The following is an 18,325-nucleotide window of genomic DNA, read 5'->3' on the forward strand; positions in this document are numbered from 1 at the left end:
GATCAGGGGCCGGTTGCATAAATACTAGTCTTAAAAAAAATTGCCATCTAATTTGTTTTCTTCTAGACTGGTCATAACTGTTTACATCAGTTAAAAAAAAATGTAGTTTGGCCCAATTTTAAACAGAAAATTGAGACTGATTGGCTATAACTGCTAGGTGGTCAAACCAGTTCTTAAAACACAGTCTTAACATATAGTGGCTATGCTTTTGCAACTGGCCCCAGGTATTTTCCTTTCTGACATTACTCAAAAACGTACGTGTTTGACGTGCATTGCGTCAATTTTGTGATTACGGCGCCATCTTCTGGACATCTTTTACACGCAAGTCATGAGAATGACTTGTTTTTTGCACGCGCTAGATGTCAGTAATGTTTCCAACATACGCAGGCAGAATAACAATGGTGATGTAGGTATACCAGCAACCGTTTCTCGGACAAATCGTGGACAAATACCCCTGTAATAATCAAGTGTACTTACAGATGTGTAATATATAGTTATTTCAGGTGTCTGTTAAGGCTGAGATGACTGATAACGAGATCGCTATTACGTCGCTGATGCCTACAGGACAGTTTGGCTTATCGGTCATGGACATTTATGGAAATGTAAGAATTGCTTCCTGCTAAATTATTATTAAACTACAATATGAAAACGTATATTTGAGCTTCTTCCGTATTTGCGTTTGCGATACCTGCATATTCATCATCATCACTCCTCATTTGCATACTGTCTACTTTCGCTTCCTCAACGGGAGTTTATCAACTTGATTACTTTCTGTCACAATAATGACCAACAACGTCGAAGACCAAACGCCCGTTTCGCGAAAAGACGTGTTCGTTAAGTATCTACAGTACTACGACAGAGTTTGTTGTGAAGGCGACCTGAAAGTGTGCTCAGAGACACAGGTGACAGATGAAGCCAGGCGCGTGCTGCTGTTACCGGAGGAAGAGCCGCGGAAGAGATTCAACACGCCGGACTTCTATGAGACTCTGTATGAGTGCGCACAGTACAGAGACTGCCAGAGACGAGTCCACGACTTTAAAAAAGCCGCCGAGTTACTGGAGATGTTCTGTGTCAACCTGTTTTTGTTTCCGTGGAAGAAAGAGATTAAAACATTAAAGGTAAATGGAAGCTGCTAGTGATAGGCTAGGTTTATCCTCTCTACTCTCCCAGCTGATGATAAGAAGTTGTTAAACCGGCCTCAGATGGTTTGCTGGTCTCCTGGCCTGATCAGACTGGTCTGTTGTGGTTTTAGAAGGGTTTGGGGTACTTTTCAGTTGATCAGACCAGCTAGACAATCAACAAGACAGCTTGGCCACGCTGGAATGCCAAGTAAAACTAGCAAACTATTTGAGGCTGGTTAATTGTCACTGACTTTCTGAATTCTCATGTTCTATTTGAGGTCTGAGACCCCAAGCACGTTTTGATGACCACAGAATCATTTTTAACACCAAAGTATTGTTAATACATACTGACTTTTCTGAGAGCTGATTACGCTAAAAACAAAAAACTGTGTAACTTAAACCAGCCCTAGATGGTTTGCTGATTTTCACTGGTCTCTTAGACTGTTCAGGCTGATTTTAGAAGGGTTTTAAAGGATTTTGAGTAATTATCAACTGTTTAGACCTGATTTGACATCAACTAGGCCATCTGAAAACATCTTGGCCAGGCTGGAAGGCAGACTAAGACCAGTTCAAATCAGCATACCATTTTAGGCTGCTTTAAGATTTCTTTTAGCAAGGCTGCTCTTGCTGACTTCCTTTAATTCTAAAGTTCTGTTTGAGGTCTGATAGACCGCAAATACTGTTGCCCTCAAAACCATATTTAACACGGAAGTATGATTTAATATATATATACATATACTTCTGCTAAGATTCTTTGAGTGGTGTAAACCGTCAGTCTCAGCAGAACGTGAAAGCTATAATAATTGGTCGCAATACAGTAATTTACCACATCAGGGCACAAGGTTTAATTATTAGAAGTGAAAAAATAATTAGATATACAATAATAATTTACAATTAATCAGAATTGTTTTATTCCCCTGTTCTCTCAGACATTTACAGGACACTTTGTCTATTACATCAAGCCAGTATTGCCTTTTGCCAGAAGTATTCTTCAGATTATTGGATACTGCATGGAAACAGACACCGAGTATAGATTGTCAGACAATTTTGACCCCGACAAGGCCAAGAGTGTGGGATTCTACCTTTTCCTTGTCAGGTTAGAGTGTGAGTATCTTCTGGAGCTCATGAACCAGAGATCACATGTAGAATGTTTGGAGATTATCCAAACAAGAGCTGCTCCTCTGACCTTCGTTGCTGGGGAAGAAGCTTCAGAACCTATCAGCAACATCTGTAATCTAAATGAGGATGTTTTTAAGGATGATGGGCACGTTGAAGGTGGCTCACTGGTAAGCCCAGGGGAAGAGCAGCAACAGGAGTCACTTAAAAGTCATAACCCTCATGATCAGGAAGTCGACAAGTCTCAAGATGCTTCTATCTCTGATGTTGAAGGACCATCCGACTCATTTATGACTGACGACAAGTCTATCTTAGAGATGCAGAAGAACTACCCAGACCTGGCCATCCGACAAAAGCCCATTTTCCGAAAGTCTCAAAGATCCACGCAGCCTCTCAAAGCCCAGGAGTGGGCTGGATCCAGGGGCCACAATGCAGGCCTGTTCCACGAGGCCAGTACTGACATGAGTGGCCCCCAGTCTATAGCCATACACACTGAGACCACGCCAGGACATAGAAAACTACACATCCCAAATGCACTTGTAGAAGCCCAGCCCTCAGATGACAAACCATTGGTTCTTCAAGTCGGGAAGCTGCTGCAAGGACGCAGCCGTGAAGGCTCGACAGAAGACTGCCTGACTGAGCTCACTGAGCAAATGGGGAAAATGCACATGAAGGAACTCAGTGTAGATGAACCTCTTAAATATCCCATTGAGGAGACCGCACAGGCCCAGCCATGCAGTGGCCCTAATGAGGTCATCACGGCTCCACCCACAAAATCCCCAGATGGCATGAGCTTGCCCATCCTGTGCAGCCCATCCCAGGAGCCTGTCTGCAACATCACAGGTTGTGGGAGCTGTGTTGCATCTGATGGCATTTTTGCACAGGACAGCCTCATTAAAGAGCCTCCTCAGTCAATCTACATCCCTAGTGAACTAAGTGCCTGCCCACCAGTGTTTGGACCACCAGCTGACCACAATGAGGGCTCAAACGGTCACAAGAGTCCCACACCTCAGCAACCAGAAGACGACCTAGTCCAAACATATGTGGTGATTTAGAGACACAAATTCCTGTTTTTTCCTTATCCATGGCAGAGATGTTAAAGTGTACTAGAATATGGCAGTGCACCAAAAATGTATTTGTGGTAGTCATGATGTGCAAAGCATTTTCACTGATAGGAAGCTTCTTGTTAATGAAGCCCTGATTTCAGATTAGCTTTAGTATCTTACAGTTTATCAAAGTGACAGGAAGAACTTCTGCGCCCTTTGTCTTTAACTTCTATCATAGCTTTTTGAAGTGAAGGAACACGTCTTGCTGCTATAATTTTCATGAACCTGCTTGGGTCAAAATGATTATTAGAGCTTGATTTTCTAAGTAGGCCTACTGTGCCTTACTAAATGTAAAGACAAATAAATGTGCACTTTGTTTTCTTAATGGAACATTTGTTCTGCTAGGATGTCTATCCTTGGATTAATGTGGGGTAATGTAAGTGTTAAAAAATGGTGTTCAGGGCTTCATTTATAAAACGTTCATACACACAGATTTGATCCTAGAGTGTAAGCTAAAATTCATGCCAGTATTAAGATTTGTAAAAACGGTCTTTGACATGGAAAAGTGCTTAGTGCCACGTCAGGTTCTAAGCAGGTGTGTACACATTTTTTCTTGTAGCAGAATTGGAGTACTGCGGGTATTTGGAAATCAAAAAAATTGTGTCACTTGTCATTCACAAGTAAAGGATTTGGACATTGACTGGTGCTCTTTTATATGCTAATGACATTGATTAGGGGTGTTTACAAGACAAGAGATTTGAAACAATTCAGCTGTGCACAATTTCAAGATCATTTGTGATTTATAGATTCACATCTGGAAGAGAGGCGAATACGCACATTTATTTGTGCATACATTCGTTTCTCTGAATCACATGCACATTTGAGTAATGATCTTAGATCAAATGTAGGATGGTTTCTATGCAACGTTTTATAAATAAAGCCCCTGGTGCATCTTTATTATACTAGCTGTTATTTAAAGTAACAAGGTGCAAACAATTTTTGTATTGATCTTAAAGTGCTACAGTGGAGCGCATCATAGAATTATGTGACTGTAAATTACAATGTAATAAAATCAGTATTTTCAAATAATTTTTTCCAATTTATTTAAAACAATGCCTTATGCAGTATAAATTACACTGGTCACAGTAACACCTTCAGTAACGTAAACAGACCACAGTGTCTGTATTTGTTAGTGACACTGTCTGCAAGTGACAGAATGAACATGAATTGCCCTTCAGAATTGAAAATGTCTACTGACATAACAAAAGAGCCAATGGAAATGTTTCTAAGTGCAGCAGTTTTAGGTAATACGGAATGCTTTCATAAACAAGACTAAAAATAAAGACTGTCTCCCGTTAAGTGCATAAACCAAGTTTGCAAATACAAAATAATAATCATAAAAGGCAGGATTGAAATAAAAGATATCATATGAACTAATTCTACAAATCCTACTATAAAAAATCAACTGTCCACTGCAGGAGGAATGTTTGTAAATCCAGTTTCAAGTTAAAAAAAAAAGTGCTTGCTTCATCTGTCTCAATGAGAGCTGAAGACATATGTATGGATTGATATGATCATCGTTGTCTCAGATCTTAAGCTCAGCAATGTGCCATTAGTATCTTCTCTCTGTTCTCCTCATACTGATGCAGCATCTTCTTAAGGTCATGATCTGCTGGGATTACCTGCCCACCAAAGTGAAAATACAAATTACTCCACAATATAGTGCATGGAACATTATTCACGAGTTCAGCTCATCAGCAAGTGATTATACATTGTCACAATATGTATCATATGATGCAATGACTTTTGGCAGAAACTCACCAGAACTGGAGCAGGAACCTCAAATGACTTGTGATGAATGAGCCAGTCCTCATAGAGGTTATGGATTGATTCTAGGTATTCCTAAAGGGTAAACATCAGCGAAAGTGCCATCACTTTCAGAATATATGATAAAAATATGTAATGTCTGTAATCTAGCCTTCTGATACCATTAAAAGTGAAAGTCGTCTCTGAGCTAGGACCAAAGCTTTAAACTTAAAAGGGATCATGAACTGGCTTTTTTATTTTATACTGTTGTCTGAGGTCCACTTATGATGACGCTCGCATGGTTTTTACATTCAAAAACATCAGAATCAACAAGTAATAGCTATTTTCTAACCTGGTTTTGAGGCCGGCTCGAGAAACTCTTGGTTTTTATGGGCGTGCCGCATTGAAGACTTGGAAGTAAACGCCCACTGCTATGATTGGATAACAGTTTTGCATAGTAAACTAACTTTCTGTGTGTCTGTTTGAGACTTTGGTTAGACACGTACACATAATCAGGATGTATCAAGCGATCTCTAACAAAGCAATAGTGGCACATAGTACAAATATTTTTTACTCACACAAAAGTGTGCTGCGCCATTCCTGTCGGATCTAATATAGACGGCACAGCATTGCTTTTTAATCTCAGTCTCTCTGCAAATCCAGCGTTGACCTGAGTCTTGTTTACAAAGGAATCCGCGGTGAAATGAAGCGAACAAATGCTCAATGTTTTACTCACGAGAGCTCAACCACGCATTCCTAATATCTGAATCCAAAGGAAGGTTATGCAGCGACTGTGTTCTTCCACAACCAGGCACTGCACAATATTTTGCAATCTTTAACGGCATGTTTATTGCTTGGTTGCTCGATCCGGTTTAGCGCCCCTTCCGTTATTTCCCTACTATGTCATGCGTGAATCAGTGGGCGGGGCTAAAGAATTAGGAGGCGGTGTTTAAACGATCTATTACGTCATAGGTAGGCACATTCCAGGATCAGGCGTTCACTGGGCCTGGTGTCAGTAAAAGCTTTTATTTCAGTAACAAGGTCGTTTTCAGTTCTGAAATTACAGGATATTCTTTTAGTACGATGATCTCTTATACATCAAAAGCTCAAGTAAAAGTTGATTTCTCAATTCATGACCCCTTTAAAATGTTGCCACCATTTGCTCTTTCGCCATTGACAGCAGAGTTACAGAATCTATTTTGGGTTGTTTCAGTTCAGTTTTGCATGCACAGCGGTTCACTTATAACTCAACAACAGCTCACCAAGGGAATAACCTTCTCTTCCTCTCTGCACCTCTGCTTTAGTCTTTCGTAGCAAGTCTGTGGAGACGTCTGCAGGTAAACTGTATAAAAACCAATGAACACACATGCAAAAAAAATGCATGTAAACTAAAACATTTATTACAAAATTTCAGTTATCTAACGAGCAACATGTGGTGTTGCAATGCAATACAGATATAGTTGCCATACCAATAAGGTCCACAGGAATAGCAATATTCTTTATGATCCACTCAAACCATTCACTCAAAACAGCAAAGTCCACCTCAGGCATCTTTCCACTGTCAACCAAATAAAATAATACTCTTTTTCATTTAACATTTGTACACGTTTAATGATCAGTACATTTAGTGGTTACACTTTATTTTAAGGTGTATAGTGCAATGAAACAATACTAAGCAATATTACTTAACAACATGTTCTCACTATAGAGATTTAGGGTTAGCTGCATGTCATTTTGCATAATTTACTGTTATTACTACACTAAGTACATAGAGATGTAAGAAGGACACCAAAATAAAGTGTTACCCATTTTTTGTTCAATAGTGGGCAGGTAAAGCTCTTTCAGCGTTATAAGGAAATGTACCTTTTGTAAAGGTTTTCCACAAAAATGTACTTTGCACTGTAAATAGATCTTTCCATCATTCTGATTGGTGCTGACTGTGGCGACAGAAAGAAAAAAAACAGGTTATTGCAGTCATGATTCACATTCCATTTCCTCTGTTCACGCAGAAGGCGGAGGCTAATTTCTGGATTCCAGGACAAAAACAGATACATGTAAAGCAACTGAACAAAACTGACTATGTGGATGTGAAAAAGGACTTGTACATGCCATTGGTAAGACATGCCGATCTAGCATTGTCAGTTGGACATATGTCTGAAGAGTGAGTCCCCATCTAGATGGGTCCTGGTACATCAATCCCTGTGGCAGGATAAAATACATTTATAAGATAATCAAATACGCAATAAAGTTCACACCTCGATGGATCAGAAAGAAAAAGCTCATTAAATCCATAATGAAGTGCCACGTGATACCTACCAATGGATTGCATCCTTGTACATTTCTCCATTTAGACACAGGCTCTGTTAGCACCTAAAACACAAGACACGTTTTAGATGTATATTCAATAAATGAATAACAAGAATAGAGAGATTTCAGAAACTGTAAGAAATATTATTCATCACAGATTTACTGTATTACCTCAATGTCACTGGTTTTGCTGAAGTATTCCAGACATGTCGTCTTTCCACTTGCAATATTCCCCTCCAACCAAATCTGAACAAAAGTGGATGCAATTTTCAAAACAACAACAACAACCCATATTAAACAATATTGTGTTCACTGTATTCTTCAGCCGTGTGATTGACCCGCTTTCAGATAAGAGGCTCTATTCATCCAGATACATGCTGTAGTGTGTAACTCACCACTGATTTCCTCTCCTCGCCGTTTCTAACCAGTTTCCCTTGAGAAGAAGACAACATAATGAAACCTTTCTCGGATTCAGCGGCAAATCTCTATGGCAACAGTCAATGGCTCGGGGATGCACAAGGCAACAAGCTTAAGCTCATGCCAGTAACGTACTGTTAATGCAAATGCTGAGAGAGCATGATATAACTCGGTTAGGGGAGATTTGAAGAAAATACGAAATGAACGAGAAATACTATGAACATACATAAATAAGAAAGAGAGCTGTGGTCGCCGATGTATTGCGTAGGACGGAAGCTGGCGCAGGACTTACGGTGATTGACAGATGTGCAGCTCCGCGAACAGCCGCTTAAATGCGTTCCCAGTGCAGGGGTCTGTCGGACAAGTACATGTGTTGACAAAGCTTTGTGTGGATACAGAGGTAAAACAACACGACATAACTCTTTTAACAAGTCAACAATCATCCCGCTTGTTTCGTCGACGTCTAGTAGTCACATATACAAATATACAAGTGTGATATGAACTCATGAAGAACTTGCAGTGTTACTTGCAACACTAATGAGCGACCAAAACATGTCAAAATAAAAGTCACAGTTTTTAAATCGTCACTAAATGATTCGTAAGATGTACAATATTATTTGTACAATAAGCCTGCATTATCATTATTATTATTATCACGCAAAATTGTGTAGAGAAATATCCCTTATAAAAATGTCCTGTGGTAATCCTGTGGTACTGCAGCAGTATTGCAGCTAATAGGCTATTGATCCATTACAGTGTGTGGAATTTAGGTATATCGATTTTAAAGTAAATATATTGCAATAGCAAGGGAGTCTGACACTCATGTCTACAACGCTTATACAGGCAGTTAGTAGTTGACCTGTTTGTCTGTATTTGTTCCTCATCCAAACATGATGCAACCTCCAAATGGCAAAACTAATTTGAATGACCAAATTAATAAAATGGCGCTGCAAAACCAAGCATTTGCTTCATATCGTTTGTTTTCTCAATAGTCGTCTGTAAAATATTGTGTGATCTATTAATGAAAGAGTTAAAACAATACAATGCCTTTTATTTTGATTGACATGACTATTTCAAGAAGTATATAGATCTCATCATTGGCCGTGGTCAGCCATAATCACAGTGCTCTCCAGATCTACAGTGCTTTACTGTTTATCGCTTTATGATTTGCACTTTACAAAATTGTCAATGCATGCAGAAATATTACCCCCAGATTCTTACCATAAACTGAATCAGATTACCGCTGAAAACGGTTAACCCAAAAAAAAGGTATTTAGTCATTTCCTGAGACTAAGAGGAAACACTCACTCAGGAAGTAATGTGCCAAGATTGGCGAGCTGTGTTATGAGAACTACTCATCGACATAAAACATATGCACAGAGATCATATTAATGCCACAATGGAAGTTGATTTGGCCTTGTTGAAGTCCACAAGAGGTCTACTGAAAATATCAGAAATGGTGAGACATTTATACAAATTTAACATGAGTTTTGTTATTTATGATACTTTTTGGGAAATGCTCAACCACTCGCAATCACTTATTTAAATAGTACTGGCATAGGCTTGGTACATTGTTAAAAAGGGACGCAATGTAGGCCTGCTAACTAAAATCACATTACACTTTACATTTGAGTCAAGTAACATCTAGTCAACTTACTAAAAGTCCTTAAAATAATCTTCATTTTTATTTTCAGGTATGTGTTTTTGTGGCTTTTGTGTGTTATGCAGTGGCATCTAGGCCGGCCTACATTGCAGCAACATGCATGGAGTTTTTCATCACACTTGGTTTTCTTCTGCTCTACCTACTGAAACTCAACAAGATGTTCACTCTCTTCTTCTGGCCTCTTATTGTAAGAGCATAAATCTAGTGCACTTGATTGAATGAATGCAAATATTTTGCAGCATTGTTATTGCTCAGTGAACTTTGTATAACGCCACCAATACCTGCAACTGCAGCTTTGCAAACAGAACTGTTGGTAATGACCTTTTGCTCTCACAGGATATGTTCAACTCATTATTTGCAGCTGCACTGATGTGTATTCTTAGCCTGGTAGCGGTTTCCACATACACAGTGAAGGGTACTTTGAGCGGAGGGGTGAGATTGTATACATCCTCCATTCCTGGAACTCTCTATTTATCTTTTTAAGCACTATGCAGGTCTTAAATCATTAATACGTTTTCAAACCTATGTGAATACTCATTGTGAATGACCCAAGCATTATGACGCAACATGTTTCTCACTATGGAGTCTTTTGGTTAACAGATCGTGGGCTTTGTGGCTGCAGCCTTGTGGTCCTTGGATGGCTATATCCTTTTCAAAAAAATCACATTCAACAAGCCAAGAACCACCACAGAGGCCCAAACAGGGTAAAGCTTTGCAGGACCATCGCTCTCATTTTGTGAGCAAACTTGTTTTGTATAACCAAAATAAGATTGTAAAATACTTAGTTATAATGTATTCATTATTATTATTAATACTAATATTTTTTATAAATGGAGTTGCCACTCTGTCCTGTGAGAGATCCCCCACATTCTCTGTTCACTTATTAACAGTCTCCAAACCATGCAGTCTCTGCATGGGAATGCATGTTGCACTAATAAGTGTGCAAAAGGATGAAACCTATCCACAAATCATCACCACTCCATAAATTGAGCATCATGTTGTTATTGTCTCAGCATTAACACTGATGATTTGATGTTCTTGTTATCAAAATAAAAATGCACTTTGTCTGAAAGATTGTTGTTATCCAAAGTTATTATGCTAATTTGAGGTTGATTTGACCAAAGCATGAACAATGTATTCAAACCATGTTCAGTATAAACACAATTTGAATGTTGCAGAAATGACTAAATATACCAAAATAATCGCATTCAGTGCATAAAAGTAGCTAACTGCATTCATGACTTGCCTGACGTCTTTTCAATTTTTTTCATGGCACACTTTTAAAAACATTCTGAAAACGTTATCTGTTGTTATGAACAGCACGTGACGTTAGCTAAAGTTAAGAAGTTTCAAAAACGATTTTGAATGATTAAAAGTCTGTGATTGAAGTCTGACAGAAGCCCAGCAGAGCATAAGATTAAATCTGTTCAGTTGTGCAGTTGTTGCATGAATCTCTTTACAGCAGATCGTCCTGTGAGAGATGTATCGCCCACATTCTCTGTTCACTTAATGGTCTCCAGATTTCGGGAATGCAGATGTTGCTTTTTTTGTGTGTGCTTCGTTTCCGCACTGTCATTATTTCCGTTTCCACTCCGTGGAAAGTAATGCCGATCTGCGAATAGTAGCTGTCTCATAGCGGAGAGTAGGAAGCATCTCTGTGTGAACTTCATTCGGGAACAGGAGTTTCAGAGGAGTGATCATGGGGGACATCGAGGCTCCGGAGAATAAGCGATCACGACAGACCATAGTTCGTCTTCTCCCGAGTAAAGAATTCATCACCTCCCGAAAAGGACTACTGCTGCTCGGTGAAGTGGTATGCTTTTCGACTTATATCATGTTAAATACATCCATGATAGTGTATAAGTCGTTGTTTTGTGGTAGGGCTATGTTATATCTTCTAAATGTTATTATCTGCAAGGATGTTTTGTTGTTGTTGTTATTGTTGTTGTTGTTGTTGGCTGTTGGATGCAGCCACAGAAGTGCGATGTAAATCATGGCATTTACTCTTCTGATTTTAGTTTCTTTTTCTTAACTATCTGTATTTCAGTGGCTATTCTTTAATTATATTTTGTACTGAAAAGTTTCTGCTTCTTTGTTGAATGAATAAGTACATTAGTTGTCTACAGTATATAGGTCAAACTTTATCTGAAGGGGGCGTTTTTTTATCAAGGCAAGTAGTGGCTTTTTAGAGAGGTCACAAAACGCCCCTCATATTTTACACACACACACACACACACACACACACACACACACACACACACAGAGTCTGGTTCACTATCCTTGTGGGGACTCTCCATAGGCGTAATGGTTTTTGTACTGTAAAAACTGTACGTTCTATCGCCCTACACCAACTCTACCCCTAAACCTACCCCTCACAGAAAACATTTTTACAATCTCAAAAATAACTCATTCTGTATGATTTATAAGCTTCTGTAACCATGGGGACCTCAATTTAGGTCTTCAAGGATGACACAAGTCCCCATGAGTTGGTGTGTATTCAGGTTTAAGTCCCCACCAGTATAGAAAAACATGTACACACACACACATGTTGGTATTGGAGGTTTACAGGGACTCTCCATAGACTTAATGGTTTTTATACTGTACAAACAGTATTTTCTATCGCCCTACCCCAACCCTAAATCTACCCCTCACAGAAAACTTTGTGCAATTTTTTGATTTTCTAAAAAACACCATTTAGTATGTTTTTTAAGCCTTTTGAATTGCGGGGACACAGGAAGTGTCCTCATAAACCACCTTCATATTGTAATACCTGTGTCATACGTTTGACATTATACAAATTTGTGTCCTCATAAACCACCCAAACCAGTGCACACACACAATTGTTTATGTAAAATATAATAATAATGGCTATTCAGACTTCTCAGGCTGTACGATTAAGGTTGATATGAGGCTTAGTCTGCTTGTATACAGGATATAATAATTACAATACTGTGTAACAGTAACTATAACGTTTTAATAATCATTCTAATTTTATGAGAATAGCGAAGTCCACACCACAACTTTAACAATAATGGAAGCACGTTCAGAACATTTTTTTCCAGCCACTAATCGATAAAAAAATATTGACAGCCAATCAGATTCTACAGTAGCACTTGAGTATTTGAAGCGTACATAACTGTTGCATGTGTTCTGTTAATAAACAGAACATCCTTTGGTGGCCGCTAATAAAGTTAATATAGTTATAGTCTACCGTTCTTGGTGTGAATGGTCATTAAGAGTTCACCACATGTGTTTGTGTGCATATGTGTGGTCCCATGTGAGTTGCAGAGGTCTTTGATGTGGTGTATTAGTGCATACTGTACTGTACAAGATGATGCTTTCTGTTAAGGCAGACTGATCAGTCTCTTTTCAGACCTATCTTTCTAATATGCTGTCAAAACGTTAATGTCTGCTTTATTGATTAACTGTGAGTTTTTGTCTTTAAAAGGTCTAGTGCACTCACCCTGTCACAAATGTGGAGCAATTAACACAATAATAACGAACAATAATTAAATAAAAATGGATCCTCCCGCTTCCTGTCCCCTCAGGTGATGTCGTTCATCAGCTTTGTGTGCTTTGCTGCTTCAACAGCAGCTGCCTTCGTCACAGCTCCCTTCATAGAGTTCTTGGCTGCCCTCTTCTTACTGTTTGCTTATTCTACAAAGTTCAATGAGAGATTCAAGGGCTTTCACTGGCCCCTCATGGTAAGTTTACTGACCTACAAAATTACTGTGCTGGAAAATAGAGCATTAGATTATAACATTTGTCCATGAATACCAGTTCTTTCCAAATCACCATACCTGTTGTTTCATCAAGGACTTCCTGCGCTGTGTCAGCGCATCCATCATCCTTTTCATCATTTCTATGATATCTGTGTCAAAATATCTGGATGGAGCCTCAAAGGCTGCTGGGGTAGGCTCACATCAGTTCAGTCTAATTCTCTTTTATCGGCGCCATCAGTGACAGCAATGTTTATTTTTGAATTACAGTTATACAACATGTGACTTGTGTGATGTTTGCACTGGTTTCATGTGTCTGTTTTTCTTTCTCTTGCACTTCTTAGGTCTTTGGCTTCATTACCACAATATTCTTCGCCCTAGACTTTTATTTCATCTTTAATGAACTGGCCAACTTCCTCAAGGGAGGTGATTCCAGTGAGGAACCACCAAACACACAAGGTATCAATACTGGGATCTTATTTACTGTACACTACCATTCAAGCAAGCATGCATTAAATCAGGGGTGGCCAAACTCGGTCCTGGAGGGCCGGTGTCCTGCAGAGTTTAGCTCCAACTTGCCTCAACACACCTGCCTTCAAGTTTCTAGTATGACTAGTAAGAGCTTGATTAGCTGGTTCAGGTGTGTTTAATTGGGGTTGGAGCTAAACTCTTCAGGACACCGGCCCTCCAGGACCGAGTTTGGGCACCCCTGCATTAAATTGATCAAACATGACAGTAAAGATTTATATATCAAATATATGCTGTTCTTTTGAACTTTATATTCATCAAAATAATCCTGAAAAAAGATATATTGCAGTTTCTACAAAAATATTAAGCGTCACATCTGTTTTCAAAAAACTGATAATAATACAAAATGCTTCTTCAGAGATAAATCAGCATATTAGAATGATTTCTGAAGGATCATGTGACACTGAAGATTGGAGTAATGCTGAAAATCCAGCTTTGCCATCACATTAATGAATTACATTTTAAAATATATTAAAATAGAAAACAGTTATTTTAAATTGTTATAATATTTTACAATATTACTGTTTTTACTATGTTATTGATCAAATAAATGCAGCCTTGGTCAGTGTAAGAGATTTATTTCAAAAACATTAAAAAAATCTTACTGACCCTAAACTTTTGAACAGTAGTGTAAATCCTGAGATGTGAAAATATTCTCTTTTCTCTGCTGGGGTCTCCTTCACAGGATATTTGCATGAAGCTTTACACATCAAACTAAAGCGGCAAAACTATTAGTGAGACTAGACATAGGAAGTGAAAGGTGATGTGGTTTCTTATAAGTGTGGTTTAGTTAACCAGTGTAGCTTTTCTTCTAGTTACTGTAAGTGGACAGGCAGACTGAACTCCTGCAGTATCATTTAAATGTATGAATTAAGTCTTGCTAGCTATTGTCATGCATAGTCACATGCATTAAACTTCCATGGCATATTATTTTCACTGGGACATCCCCATCTCATTTTCCCTTTTCTGTGGTTATTCAGAGACTCTTTCTTCCAGAATAACACATTCTTCTTCCTCACAGATGATGACTCAGACTCTGACTCTGGCTAAAGCTGTAATTGTGTCCAAAAACCTGGTGTGTGACCACTACAGTGCCTGATAAGCAAAACATACTTTTTTATTGTTTGTTGTTTTGGGGATGCTTTTTGTGACTAGAGTTAAGCAGTCTATTTCAAATCACATAATAGAAGCTATAGAGTTTTCAGTCATTTTTGTATGCGTCCATACAGTCTAAGCCTTTCTCATTTGAGTTTCCCAAAGCTGTGAATTATTCCAGGGACGCAGCTTCACATCAGTCAAGCTTGTTGATAGATTTTTGGAAGAAGGGCAGTATTGTACCATTTGTAATGATTATGTACTGCCTCTTACAGCTTAGGTGTACTTATAGTGTTAAAGGGATAGTTCACCCAAAAATGAAAATTCTGTCATTAATTACTCACCCTCATGTCATTTCAAACCCGTAAGACCTTTGTTCATCTTCGGAACAGAAATTAAGATATTTTTGATGGAATCTGAGAGCTGTCTGACCCTGCATAGACAGCAACGCAACTGAAATGTTCCCAAGTCCAGAAACGTAGCAAGGAGATCGGTAAAATAATCCATGTGACATCAGTGGTTCTTCCGTAATTATACGAAGCTACGAGAATACTTTTTGTGTGCAAAAGAAAAAGAAAAAAATACTTTATTCAACAATTCGTCTCCTCCGCATCACCCTGTAAACAGTGGTCTGTGTCAGCTGCCGGATCTGTTTCCTACGGGTTTGTGATTTGATCTGAATGGAAACAGCATATCCGCGTGAGTAATTAATGACAGAATTTTAATTTTTGGGTGAACTAACCCTTTTGGTTCAGTTTTTACAGTATGTACGAGTCTTTTTCTATTTCTATATTTGGAAGATGTGTGTGCGTGTGTATGTGTATGTTCTCTTAAATTGTCTTTTAAAAAAAGATGCATGACTTGGTGATGATTATTGGGAATAATAATTGTAATGTTTTGTAGCAACAAAATAAGTTTACATCATGTATGAAATTAGCAGGTGGTTGGCTGGCCACAGTCACCTGTCTTATTTCCACAGGTCTACATATTGGCGTTAGTCTTGTAATGTTGAAGTAAAACCAATGTCTTGCCAAAGTACTGCAAAAAAGGCAGGATTTGTCTCATGCTCACCTAGCGATGTACTATTCTTAAAGTGGCACTGCTATTGAACCTGTATTATAAATATGAGCGTCAGTAGTGCATAAGGGAGTGTCGCCTGGTTTACTATAGTATTCTCAGGCATCACCTTCTAGTGTTTCTGTGAAGAGTGGATATGCTTTAAGGACTCTTTTGGAAAGATGCACTGTCAGATTGCCACATCAATAAATAATTTTGGTGCGATTTTTGTAGTATTGTTTATTTTTTAGCAAATAAAGATTTTAATTTTGCCAATTATTTTGAATGTTAGGAGCAAAAATGGGATATAGAGTTTGTTAGTGATATGTGTATATCAGTAGATTTGAATTTAGAGTGCTTTACAATCGCTGGGGCACATTTCTCCACACTTCTTGAAGGTCACTTTTTCAAAACTCGTCACATTTTTCCTTCCCTGTTGAAAAAACCAGCATATGCTGGTTAGGTATGTTTTGAAGCATGGCAGCTGGCCCTGAGCAGGAGCTAGTTGCTTAAGACCAGCATATGACCAGCTAAGAACCAGCTCAAACCAGCTGCCATGCTTCAAAATATACTTAACCAGCATATGCTGTTTTTTTTTAAACAGGGTTGCCGACTTTCAGCTTGACACAGCAATTAATTTCACATCCAAAATGCACTAAAATTACCAAAACACTTCATCCATGACTCAAACGCCCCCCCCCAAGGATCTCACCCCTGGATCTTGTTTTCTGCAGTGAGGGGCTGCTGCAAAAACATCCCGATGCAACTGCAGTTTACTATGTGTTTGATACAGAAACACAATTGCAGAGGGGGAAAAAACTAAAAAATGTTTTGCTCATAAACACTACCACAAATTTCCATTCCACTTCAGTCACAAATATCACTTAAACCTTTCAGGTTCCCAGCTGGGAATTTAGGAGCACAGTGGAGTCAGTGTCAGTCAATAATTATCCAGAGCATGGTAAGGTAAAGCCCTTAATTAGCAGAAAGATACAGTATTTAAGTATACAGTCAAATGACAACGGCCTGAGGCTGATGATGATGAAGATGCCATAAGTTTGTTCCATTTCAGACTGTTCACACAACTGTTTGTTTGTAAGAGCTCATCCAGACTGCCCGGTCATCAGGCTTCCATCATGAGGAATGTGTTGTCTCAGTTTTTATTGGTCCACCTGTGTACTTTACTGCAGCTCAGGCCGCGACTCCACCTCTCCCCGCGAGGCTGTGCGGGCACGGATGTACTCACTGGTCTGCAGGGGTCCATCTTGCGAGTCACCGAGACGCCATCTCCGAACTGCCAAATATGTGTTCAGACCGTAAACACCCATTACCAGGAACCCAAAAATCTGGAGGTAAACACACAAACAATTATTTATACTCAAGAATTCTGAAGGGGATTGTTTTCAGCTTTAAACTATGAATGTGAAATTTTACAAAAAGCTGCGTGTTCATAAGAAACAAATCCATCAAGACATTTTTAACTGTTGCTTCTGGCTAAAATATGAGTCCTCTGTCCATAATATTGCTTTAATATTGGAAAAGTCCTGTCTGAATCAGGAGCAAATATGCACAGATGAAGCACCATTTACAAGCCAAAACAGTTCTAGGCAAATATGCCGGTGTGATGTGTATTTTGATGTGACAGGACAACAGGGGATGGACTTTTTCCACTCAAGGAAGTGTTATTATGGATCACAGACTGGTATTTTGGTTAGAAGCTACGGTTTAAAGTTAAAATGCCTTAATGATAAACACGCAGCTTTTCACTTCACAAGATGTTAAGTGATGGACTGGTGCCATGTGGATTACTTGGATTATTGTGATGCTTTTATCAGCTGTTTGGACTATCATTCTGACGGCATCCATTCACTACAGAGGATCCATTGAGCAAGTGATCACAATGTTTCTCATCTACATCATGGATGGACTAAGGATGAGTAATTTTTCAGCGAATTGTCATTTTTGGGTAAACTATTTCTTGAAGTGATGTATATGTATCGCATTAAATCTACAGTACTACACTGTATGTCTAAATAATATTGATATGTTTTATAGTAAATTTCAATATGAGACTGATAACAGAACTCCATCTCTCTGGCAGGCTTGAGGGCTGAAGGAATTTTGCAGTGCCCTGTGGTTCAGAAAAATCCCCGGGTGTTAAGAGTGGTTTCCCGCTGAGAACATCTGTATCATAAAACTCTTAGCACAAATCCCCAGCCTTTGACTTCCAAGGTGTTGGTGGATATTTTGCTGATCTCAGGTCATTCTTGAAGTCACTGAAGTCATAAAGGTCAGGTTCTCGGTAAGAGAACCTGATCCTGTATCAATACTGGGAATAACTTCGGCCTTCTACTTCTCTTCACTGACCCATCTACAACAAACCTCTTCCCAGTCACAAGAGGTCAGCAGCCTTGACCAAATCAGACGAACTCACTAGAAAGGTATGTGCGT

General features: G+C 38.9%; 4 protein-coding genes across 8 annotated transcripts; 3 read left to right on the forward strand and 1 right to left on the reverse strand.

The window, feature by feature from the left end:
- The first annotated feature begins 391 nt into the window (after positions 1-391).
- LOC107562213 (uncharacterized) lies at positions 392-4,339 on the forward strand. Of its 2 annotated transcripts, none has more exons than XM_016246812.1 (2): positions 392-602; positions 2,051-4,335. In XM_016246812.1, the coding sequence occupies exons 1-2, from the start codon at positions 522-524 to the stop codon at positions 3,290-3,292; spliced, it is 1,323 nt and encodes a 440-aa protein (XP_016102298.1). In that variant the 5' UTR covers positions 392-521; the 3' UTR covers positions 3,293-4,335. The 2 variants fall into 2 exon arrangements, with proteins under 2 accessions (XP_016102298.1, XP_016102297.1); XM_016246811.1 differs by lacking the exon at positions 392-602 and adding an exon at positions 637-1,118 and having other exon boundaries at positions 2,051-4,339.
- A 49-nt stretch (positions 4,340-4,388) lies between these two features.
- LOC107562214 (thymidine kinase 2) lies at positions 4,389-8,347 on the reverse strand. Of its 3 annotated transcripts, none has more exons than XM_016246813.1 (10): positions 8,106-8,347; positions 7,792-7,829; positions 7,568-7,642; positions 7,406-7,459; positions 7,199-7,288; positions 6,953-7,026; positions 6,559-6,647; positions 6,352-6,431; positions 5,105-5,185; positions 4,389-4,965 (listed from the first exon to the last, which is right to left on the reverse strand). In XM_016246813.1, the coding sequence occupies exons 1-10, from the start codon at positions 8,254-8,256 to the stop codon at positions 4,882-4,884; spliced, it is 816 nt and encodes a 271-aa protein (XP_016102299.1). In that variant the 5' UTR covers positions 8,257-8,347; the 3' UTR covers positions 4,389-4,881. The 3 variants fall into 3 exon arrangements, with proteins under 3 accessions (XP_016102299.1, XP_016102300.1, XP_016102302.1); XM_016246814.1 differs by having other exon boundaries at positions 7,792-7,962; positions 8,040-8,188; XM_016246816.1 differs by having other exon boundaries at positions 7,792-7,962; positions 8,106-8,181.
- A 580-nt stretch (positions 8,348-8,927) lies between these two features.
- On the forward strand, positions 8,928-10,529 carry LOC107562215 (chemokine-like factor). Its single transcript, XM_016246817.1, has 4 exons — positions 8,928-9,272; positions 9,508-9,663; positions 9,813-9,908; positions 10,077-10,529. The coding sequence occupies exons 1-4, from the start codon at positions 9,186-9,188 to the stop codon at positions 10,182-10,184; spliced, it is 447 nt and encodes a 148-aa protein (XP_016102303.1). The 5' UTR covers positions 8,928-9,185; the 3' UTR covers positions 10,185-10,529.
- Positions 10,530-10,948: 419 nt separating this feature from the next.
- On the forward strand, positions 10,949-15,174 carry LOC107562212 (CKLF-like MARVEL transmembrane domain-containing protein 3). 2 transcript variants are annotated; one of them, XM_016246808.1, is made up of 5 exons: positions 10,949-11,289; positions 13,025-13,180; positions 13,257-13,388; positions 13,540-13,654; positions 14,745-15,174. In XM_016246808.1, the coding sequence occupies exons 1-5, from the start codon at positions 11,176-11,178 to the stop codon at positions 14,771-14,773; spliced, it is 546 nt and encodes a 181-aa protein (XP_016102294.1). In that variant the 5' UTR covers positions 10,949-11,175; the 3' UTR covers positions 14,774-15,174. The 2 variants fall into 2 exon arrangements, with proteins under 2 accessions (XP_016102294.1, XP_016102295.1); XM_016246809.1 differs by having other exon boundaries at positions 13,293-13,388.
- The last annotated feature ends 3,151 nt before the right edge of the window (positions 15,175-18,325 follow it).

This window comes from Sinocyclocheilus grahami, unplaced genomic scaffold (assembly GCF_001515645.1).
Source record: "Sinocyclocheilus grahami isolate Dianchi unplaced genomic scaffold, SAMN03320097.WGS_v1.1 scaffold812.1, whole genome shotgun sequence".
Classification (NCBI taxonomy): domain Eukaryota; kingdom Metazoa; phylum Chordata; class Actinopteri; order Cypriniformes; family Cyprinidae; genus Sinocyclocheilus; species Sinocyclocheilus grahami.